This window comes from Patagioenas fasciata, chromosome 11 (genome assembly GCF_037038585.1).
Source record: "Patagioenas fasciata isolate bPatFas1 chromosome 11, bPatFas1.hap1, whole genome shotgun sequence".
NCBI lineage: Eukaryota > Metazoa > Chordata > Aves > Columbiformes > Columbidae > Patagioenas > Patagioenas fasciata.
This window is the reverse complement of record NC_092530.1, coordinates 27,869,905-27,879,056: the sequence shown is the minus strand read 5'-3', so window position 1 is coordinate 27,879,056 and position 9,152 is coordinate 27,869,905. Positions and strand designations below refer to the sequence as shown.

The 9,152-nt window shown below is 48.9% G+C and overlaps 1 protein-coding gene across 3 annotated transcripts; it reads left to right on the top strand.

Moving 5' to 3' along the window:
• The first annotated feature begins 429 nt into the window (after positions 1 to 429).
• LOC136106195 (voltage-gated potassium channel KCNC1-like) lies at positions 430 to 8,164 on the top strand. Of its 3 annotated transcripts, XM_071813639.1 has the most exons (4): positions 430 to 746; positions 3,403 to 3,449; positions 5,436 to 5,682; positions 6,288 to 8,164. In XM_071813639.1, exons 1-4 carry the CDS (start codon positions 681 to 683, stop codon positions 7,089 to 7,091), a joined length of 1,164 nt encoding a protein of 387 aa, XP_071669740.1. In that variant the 5' UTR covers positions 430 to 680; the 3' UTR covers positions 7,092 to 8,164. The 3 variants fall into 3 exon arrangements, with proteins under 3 accessions (XP_071669740.1, XP_065702449.1, XP_065702451.1); XM_065846377.2 differs by lacking the exon at positions 430 to 746 and having other exon boundaries at positions 2,757 to 3,449; positions 5,152 to 5,682; XM_065846379.2 differs by lacking the exons at positions 430 to 746; positions 3,403 to 3,449 and adding an exon at positions 3,509 to 5,038 and having other exon boundaries at positions 5,152 to 5,682.
• Positions 8,165 to 9,152: the final 988 nt, after the last annotated feature.

The following is a 9,152-nucleotide window of genomic DNA, read 5'->3' as shown; positions in this document are numbered from 1 at the left end:
GTCTGCAGAGGAGACTCCACAGCCTCCCTGGGCAGCCTGGGCCAGGCTCTGACACCCTCAATGGGAAGAAGTTTCTTCTCAAATTTAAGTGGAACCTCTTGTGTTCCAATTTGAACCCATTACCCCTTGTCCTATCACTGGTTGTCACCGAGAAGAGCCTGGCTCCATCCTCCTGACACTGCCCCTTTATATATCTGTAAATATTAATGAGGTCACCCCTCAGTCTCCTCTCCTCCAGCTCCAGAGCCCCAGCTCCCTCAGCCTTTCCTCCCACGGGAGATGCTCCACTCCCTTCAGCATCTTGGTGGCTGCGCTGGACTCTCTCCAGCAGTTCCCTGTCCTTCTGGAACTGAGGGGCCACAACTGGACACAATATTCCAGGGGTGGTCTCCCCAGGGCAGAGCAGAGGGGCAGGAGAACCTCTCTGACCTACTGACCACCCCCTTCTAACCCACCCCAGGTACCATTGGCTTCCTGGCCACAAGGGCCCAGTGCTGGCTCATGCTCACCCTGCTGTCCCCAGGACCCCCAGCTCCCTTTCCCCTACACTGCTCTCTAATAGGTCATTCCCAACTTATAGTGGAACCTGGGGTTGTTCCTGCTCCGATGAAAGACTCTAACTGATCTGTTGCATAATCCCAGGAATACACTTGTGTCAGAGGTCAGAACCAAAACATGGGATGGGAAAAAGCACTGGAGGTGGCAGCCTGCAGAAGTTACTGACACTGGTGTTGCTGGTAGAAAAGGTAAGGCTACAGATTCTGGTGCTGGCTGCGGGTTCTGGTGCTGGCTGCGGGTTTTGGTGCTGGCTGCGGGTTCTGGTGCTGGCTGCGGGTTCTGGTGCTGGCTGCGGGTTTTAGTGCTGGCTGCGGGTTCTGGTGCTGGCTGCGGGTTCTGGTGCTGGCTGCGGGTTTTGGTGCTGGCTGCGGGTTCTGGTGCTGGCTGTGGGTTCTGGTGCTGGCTGCGGGTTCTGGTGCTGGCTGCGGGTTCTGGTGCTGGCTGCGGGTTCTGGTGCTGGCTGCGGGTTCTGGTGCTGGCTGCGGGTTCTGGTGCTGGCTGCAGCACTGAACAGCAGCTTGGTCTTTTCCAAGGCTGTCAGGACTTTAGGGTAGCTTAAGTTTTTTTTGTTCAATAGTCTGAAGCAAGAGTTTGTTTGCAAAACTGCTAACATTCTCACCAGCTTTTTATGAACATTCTCTGAAGAAATGCTTATACTGGAAAGCTCAAACTCCTTTTATATTCTAGCACAAGTGCAGTTAATGAAGCCCCCCCTAATTTAGACTGATGAGTATGCCTGAGCGCGTGGTTGAGTGTGCATCTGAATATGAGTGAATGGGAAAAATCATGCAAATTCTGCCCTATACAAAATATTGCATTAAATGCCAAAGATTATGGGAAAGAAATGCTGAACGAATTATCTTAAAATACCATATTTGAAAAATCTCTCAGTTCATTACAGTTTCAGTCTCTTCGCCCCTGTCTCCCTCCAATAGAGTCTACCTTGTTCTTCGGTTTTGATAAATGTAGACCAGTTATCACAACCAGTAAGCAATTGCATTGTGCATCACTTGTTTTGTATGTTCTGTTTTTATTATTTTATCTTCCCTTGCTGTCCTATTAAACTGTTCTTACCCCAAACCATGAGGCTGTGGGTTTTTTCCTTTCCAAGTCTCTCCTCCATCCCACATGAGGCGGGAGGAGTGAGCAAGCAGCTATGTGACCCCAGTTGGCTGGAGTTAAACCCTGACACTCCAACAATGCCTCATGTAGTGAAAGTGAATTCTCAGAAGACATGAGGAAGGGAGAAAACTTGGATCAGGGCCCCGTTCTCTGGGAATGGAGTTGCACTTTTCATCTGCTTAAAAATGTTCTGGAAGGACAAGCTGTTTACTGCAATCAAAGGGTCTCATTCACATCGTAGGAACACCATGTGTCATTCTGCTTGCCAGACTATTTCTGGGTTTCAGAAATGACCTGCAGTACAAAGGCTGTAAAGGCAAACAGTGCAGTGCTGTGGAACAGATAGGATACATCAAACTCGACTAGGTCACCTGCTTCCAGAGCTTCAGGGATGTATCAGAAATTAAATTAAAAGGAGTATTTTTCATTCTTATTCTCTCTGGAGAGGGAGAAAGATGTGAACAGTTTGGTGTCTGTTACAGAGATGAGGGGAGCAAGGACTGAACCGGTGCAGATTGCAGCTGCTCGCGTGCTCGCGGGTCTGCATCCAGGGGAATGGTGCCGAGGCCATGCTGGCGAGGTCCGGCTGCTCGGCTGCTCGTGGCGGAACTGGGAGGTTCCAGAGATGGGCAGAGATGGCTCGTTGCCCACCGTGTCCCACACAAGCCTGGCAACAGTTTGCCGGTCAGGTTCCCGCACCTCGCTGTGGTGGTGGCCGAGGGAAGAGGCCGGGACGCCTGCGGTGGGAGGCTGGGGTGAGTGGGGTTCTGTGCACCTGCAGATGCCAAGAGGCTGGAGAACAAGGCTTGTGATCTGTAACAGGGAAAAGGCCCAAATGGAAACCCTGTTATTTAAAAGACAAGGATTTCAGTGTGTCAGGGTAATGTAGGTAGTAGATTAAAATGAAAAATCCAGCAGGCGAACTGCGATAATACTTCCTCCAAAGAGACGTGAATCTGCGTTTCATTTGTATAACTGAAAAGGAAGCTCCAGAGCCTTCCTGAACACTCTTGCTCTTTCTGGGAATAAGGAAATTCCCTTTCCTACTTTCATTCTAGAGAGGTAGAAGCAAGCAGAGGTGATGGCCTTGAAATGTTAACTGATAGGAAATTTCGTGTGCAGCATGCCTTTCTAGACTGGGATGAACAGCTATGTGCAACTTTCTTCCTGGAGTAATCCATGGCAAAAAAAATGCATTTAAAATCAGTGGGTGCACAAGATCATGCTCTCAGTAATACAGAAATGGAAAAAAAAAAAAAAAAGCCCTTTAAATTTAAAAAAAAAAGTGTGTGACAAGAAGGTGGGAGGTGGGCTTTTTTGTTTGTTCGTTTGCTTCTCTTGTTTTCCATATTACTTTTTTTCACTCGAATAAGGCACAGCCAAGACAGAACGATGCTCTGACTGCCTTTTCGTGGCTTGCTAGTTTAATCTCTAATTGGTCCTGAGACGTTTTAGCTCCGCACATTTCCCAAAGACACGGGCTGTGAGCAGAGCAGCGGGTGGCGGAGCGGCCGCCGCGTGTCTGGGCTGGCGGCTCTGTCCTTGGAACGTTGTTCCCTGGAGCGGGGAGCAGCTGCTGCCAGCGCAGGACCGAGGGAGAGGGGCCTCTGCATCTGCTCAGTGCTATTGGCTGGGTTTGGTTTTGGCATCTGTGAGACTCGAGCTTTGGAGACCAGCCATGGAACATCCTGTTTTCACTTGTTTTGTTTCTGTTCTTCCCAGTCTCTTCTCCTTTCTTCTCGTTGCAGAGTTGCTGTAATAGCACCAAGGTAAGAACATGAAATGGCAATTCTGGGCTCATTTCTCAATGGGGATTGTTATGTTTGAGAAAGAGGTATCTGGCATTCCAAGCAGATAAAGGCAAGTTTAGCTGGGATCTCAAAAATCACTGTGCTCTTTAGAGAGCTAGGAAACAGAGGCCAATAAGGTAACTATGGATTTGCCGAGTGCTGAATGAATCCACCCTGCTTAGAAGCAGGCTGTGTGGATCGCTGTGCAGCATGTACTGAGCAATGCCTGCACACTGTTAGACCTTATGCTCAGTCCTGCTCTCGATGAAGTTAGTGGAAGTTTTAGGGTGAAACTGCATCCAGCCTCACATCTGCTTGGACTGGCAAGGGCAGTGGATGGGCAGTGATTCTCCTGTGCCATCAGCACGTGACCAAGCTGCAGCTTCCAGCCCTTTCTGATGCAGTTGAGTGGGGGGCTGTATGCAGCTCTTTACTTCTGAGAGTCTCCCATGGCGCAGGGCTTGTTTCCCTGCTGATCCTGGATGGAAAGTTCCGTCGCAGAAGTGATCTGTGACTCCCATGCTCAGCACTTTCTGCAGCAAAGGGAGGAGGGACAACTGGAATTTCTGTGTGCATGGTCTCAGCACGCTGAGCCCCCGTCTCTGGGTAGAAGAGTCCAAGCAGGAGGGGTAGACAGGCTTGCTCTGCTACAAGAAGAGAAGGGCTAGAACTAGGAACGCAGGGTATAAGAGAATGGAAGAGGAAAGTGGAGGGGGACAGGCAGTCAGAAGTGGATGGGTGTTGGGGGCAGACAGCCCCAGGCACTTCCTCGAGAACATCCTGTCCCTGTTCTACACCTCTCCTACCTGCTACAGAGATCCTCAGTTTCCCTCCTTTAGAATAATGTCATAAAGCAGGCCTCGAGCTCCTTCCACGTATGTTGGATTTTGAAGAGTAAAAGAGAGAGGGGATGTATGACAGGAGATACGCAACTGAACGTGGAACGTGCTTTCCAATGCCAGAGGCCATGGCAGCAGGTTCTGGTGTTGTTCTGAGGTGACAGCTGGCCCCGAAGGAGGAGGCAGCATGTTCTGCATCCCTATCGAGTCCAGGAATCCTGCACAGATCCCAGGTAGGAGGTGGGACTCTGTACAGGGAAGACTCAAAGAAAAAGCACAACTCAAAAAAACCAAGTGTTCCCACCAGGCAGCAGGGTCTCTTGTGAAACTTGCTGTGCAGGCTCAACACAGGAGATTATGTTTGAAGACTTGTTTGGAGAATAAGCTGTTGATGACTGTTTTATCTCTTTGGCCCATGGAGGTACATGCAAGAAAATCTTTGTGGAGAAGGAAATTGGGGACAGAGGTGGAAGAACTAGACGAGCGGAGGGATAGTGGAAGGCATGTCTTGGGAATTACAATTTTACCTCAAATGAGCTTATCGCAATGATTATCCACAGTATATGAGCAAATGTGGCTCTGTGCTCTGTTCCCATGGGTACAAGCTGAGAGGGAGAGCAATGGGAACCGGATGTTTGCCATTTTATTTGATGCATCTCCTGAAAAGTGCTCAGACAACATGGCCTTGGAGCAGAGCCTAGAACATGCAACAGGAGATGCGGGTTTCAGGTACAAAATGTGCTTTAAAAGCACTGGAATGAGGTACCCTTGAAAATTTTCTTGCTCCCAAACTTGCTTTACTTTACATCTTCCCATCTGTGTTCTGCTCTTTTTGACTGAAGGTAAACAAGAGCCTATGAGGACTTGTACCTCCCTCACAGATGGAAGGCTCCAAGGAAAAAATCATCCTGAATATTGGAGGAGTCAGATACGAGACATACAGCAGCACCCTCCGGACCTTCCCAGGGACCAAGCTGTGCAGCCTCACTGAGCCCCACGCCCCAAGCACCTACGACTATGATCCCACTACCAAAGAGTTCTTTTTTGATAGGAGTGCTGAGATCTTCAGCTATGTGTTGAACTATTATAGGACCAAACATTTCCACTGTCCCATTGATACCTGCAGGTCAGTCTTAGAAGAAGAGCTGGCTTTCTGGGAAATAAATGAGGCGCAGCTAGCATCCTGCTGCTGGCTGAAGCTGAATAACAGGGAGGTGCAGCCAGAGGAGGCTGACGTTTGGGATGAAAATGAACAGACTGATGACCAGTGCCTCATAGTCCAGACAGAAAGAAGGGATTTCAGCTGGCGAACCAGGTGGCAGCCAAAGATTTGGTCTACGTTTGACAAACCCTTTTCCTCTTTCAGCGCTAAGGTAATACTGTATGCGGAGATGGACACAGCCCGTGTCCTTTGGGATTACTGGAATGGGTCCATGAAAAGTGCTAATGGGTTCATAGCTTTGATAAGTACGCTTTGAGTCCCAGGTTGAAAAAGTAAATGAAGTTCTCTCTTCTCATTAACAGACACCTCCTTCTTCTCTCCTCTTCTCGTCCCTGTTCTCTGCACAAAATGCACACCCTGTTCCCCTTTAAAATGTCAGGCATGCAGAGCAACAAACACAAGCCAGAGGCTGCAGAGGATGCTTTCTGTGCTGCTGGTATTTCTGGAGCCAACATTTTAGTGCTGAAGAGGCCCCAGTGTGAGCCGGTCCACACCGCTCCGGCTGTCGGACATTTCCCCTTCCTTACAAACTTCATGTAGGAGTTCATGTAGTTTTTCCTTTGACTCCAATCTTATTATTTTTCAAGTCTGGAAGGAGAAAGTGCACTCCACGTGAGCAAAACACGGGGATTTGAGAAAGATTATTCTGGGATCGTACTGTGCCTGTGGCGGTGGCGCTGGGGTCGTGGTGGGGCAGTGAGGTCAGGCGATGCTCGTTTGTTGAACTAATTGCACGTGTGCCCTTTTCCTCTGCAGTGCGTGGCGTTTGTTTCTCTGCTGTTCATCGTTGGAATTGTCATCATATTCTGTGAGGAGACCAAGGCACAGTTTGAGTTCTTCACTGCTAACTCCACCTCTGTTGGCTATTCTGAAGCCTCTCACAACAGCCATGAACACTTTTACCACCAGGCTGCCTACTTGCTTCATCTGGAGCTTTTCTGTGTCCTCTGGTTTACTTTTGAGTTCTCTGTGCGACTTTGTTCCTGCCCAGACAAGAAGTTGTTCTTCCAAAATCCCCTGAACGTGGTTGACTTCCTCTCCCTCTTTCCAGTTTATATCGAACTCTTTGTGGCTGGGCAGATCCAGAGGATGCCGAGCCTGGGGCTGTGGTTGGGCTTTGTTCGCATCGTCTATCTTCTCAAACTCCTGAAGATATCCAAGCTGATAGAAACGCCACTGATCCTCAGAGTTCTGTGCTATACCCTCAAGTCTATCCTCAGAGAGATTTGCATCCTGCTGATGATTTTGGCCTTTGAGACACTCTTCTTTGGCTCTCTCTTTTTCTACGGGGAGCTGCTGGGGAGCCATCCCTCCTACATAGGGGAGCTGCACTTCGCTGACATTCTTCTTTGCTTCTGGTGGGCTCTGATCACGCTCACCGCGGTGGGCTATGGAGATATCATCCCTCTCACCACAGCTGGCCAAGTGACAGCAGCCTTAGCTGCAGTGTTCGGCATGTTAACTATTATCATCCCAATACCCATTTTCATGGTGAAATTTAGAAGCTATTATGACATCGCTATCTTTAAACAGAAGCTGAAAAGGAGGAGGAAGCATTAACACTTCAGAACCTCTGTTCCCCTTTGCCTTTAGCAACAAATCTTCGTTCTGGTTTATTCCCTTTGCTGGGAAGAGAGTGCAAATAGTTCTTACTGCTTTTATTTGCTGCTTTAGCGTATTTCAAACCGTTGGCAAGGCCTCAGTTGCAGCACTTGGTACACAGCTGATCAGCTCCGCTGAATCCCATGGATCATTCCCACATTGCACTTCATCCCATACTCTTTTATATGCCACAGTTTCTCACGTAGCTGTCCGGAGATGGGCCGTGATGCTGCGTTATAGCCTGAATGTGTGCCACATGGCTCGGTTCCATGGCTGCAGCCCCAGCGTGTTCCCGCAGCCGGCGTTCAGCCCGCGGTGCCCTCCGCCACCCGCAGACCCTCACCTCATTGCACGTGCTGGGAGAGAAGCCTTGTGCACCGTCCTGCTCTCACAGCCAGGAGGAAGCACGTCTGTTTTCTTTTTAACAATGTTTTGTTTTCCTGTTTTATCTAAACAAGCCAGTGCCTCTGATTTGCCAGCGTGGCAGAGGCTGCGTGGAGCTGGCGGTGCTCCTGGAGCCGCTCGGGGTGACAACCCACTCCGTGCGCCACAGGAATCCCCAGGCAACCGGGTGGCAGCGAGGGAGCCCTGTGGCAGCAAACTCCTCTTGGCTCTGCTGAACTCCATGGCAACCTGTCCTGGAGATCAGCGATTCATCGGACACTTCCAGCAGAGCAGCACCTTTCAACCGTTCTGGATTTTTATGTAACAGTCACCGAGCTATTAGCCAACTTATCTAATGTTTTAGTTGTTCAAAGGGAAGAAAAACTACAGTACTCGATATAATGTTACGGTTATTTAGTTTCTCAAGGCATGGATATAAACTAGGAATATTTATCTTTTAACTGGATTGTGTTGTTACCTATGTTTTATTTTGAATTAACAAATATTATTGAGGTATGAAAAGCCCACCGCCCTTTGTTTATATAGCAGGATGATGTGCTAAGATTATTTTGTTGAGTAAGTAAACATTTCTGTATACAATAACACATATGTATTTAAAATTAATTAAGGCTGTATTTTAATTGCAAGTTTGATTAAGTTTTGTCTGTCACTATGATTTTTTCTGTTCAGGGTAGATTTTAAGGCTGCTTTATTTTTTTTTGTTGTTTTATCAAGTAACTTCTCTCTATTTCAATGCAATTACAATTAATTAGTTTTTGTGTAAAGAGATGGATAAAACACTGCAAACATTTCAGACACAAAGCACACGAGAAGCTGGAGGTGCCCTGGCAGTGGAAGGAAGGTCCGGGTGCTCTGCTCCCGCTTTGCTGCACACAGTGGAGGAGTGAGCAGGGTAAACCGCGCGTGCTGGTGCACAGGAATGACCCTGAATTCGACCAAAGTGATGCTCCGTTTTCTGCAGACATACGTAGTCTTGGAAACTCCCGGTCAGGAAAGGGTCTGTGATACAACCATCAGCCATTACTCCACTTTAAGAATCGAAGTTGCATTCACTGGAAGTTACGTGTTACTGCCCGCGAAGTTAGGAGGTGGCTCAGGATGCTGCAGAGCTTATCTCTGTGCTTAGCCAGCTCCTGCTATACATCCCTCTTTCAGCAAACGGTTCCCAGAAGACAGACCTTTTGTGTCTGAGGAGAGCGGCCTTCGCAGCCGCCCCAGGAGAGGGTGCTCTGCAGATGCAGGTGGCAGCCCCGCTTCTGCACAGGAGTCGTGATGGGAACATCAGGAGAGGGTATCACCCTGTGTTCTGGAACACGGCCCCATTTGGATGTGAATGGGTGTTCCTGTCACATCTGTTAGTGTTTGCTCCCGTTTGCCATCAAAACAGCAGTTACAGCAGCAACATTACGTCAGTGTTGATGTGATAAAGGAACCGTAGTTCATCTGGACCAAAGGATCCTGCAAAACAGCTTCAGCTTTCCCTGCAGAAAATTCGGCGGGGCTGCTGACCGGTGCTGCCACCTTGTCCTGCCCTCTCAGCATGGGACAGACACGGCTCCCCCTCCTTCGTGTTCCCAGTGCTCCCCGCTGTGGAAGGATGAGGAGTTGCTTGTC

Bases quoted from the DNA above. Each gene is read 5' to 3' on its own strand.
- LOC136106195 (XM_065846377.2), top strand. From the start codon at position 5,191: ATGGAAGGCTCCAAGGAAAAAATCATCCTGAATATTGGAGGAGTCAGA. The intron at 5,683-6,287 runs GTAATACTGTAT...TTTCCTCTGCAG, and splicing joins TTTCCTCTTTCAGCGCTAAG to TGCGTGGCGTTTGTTTCTCT.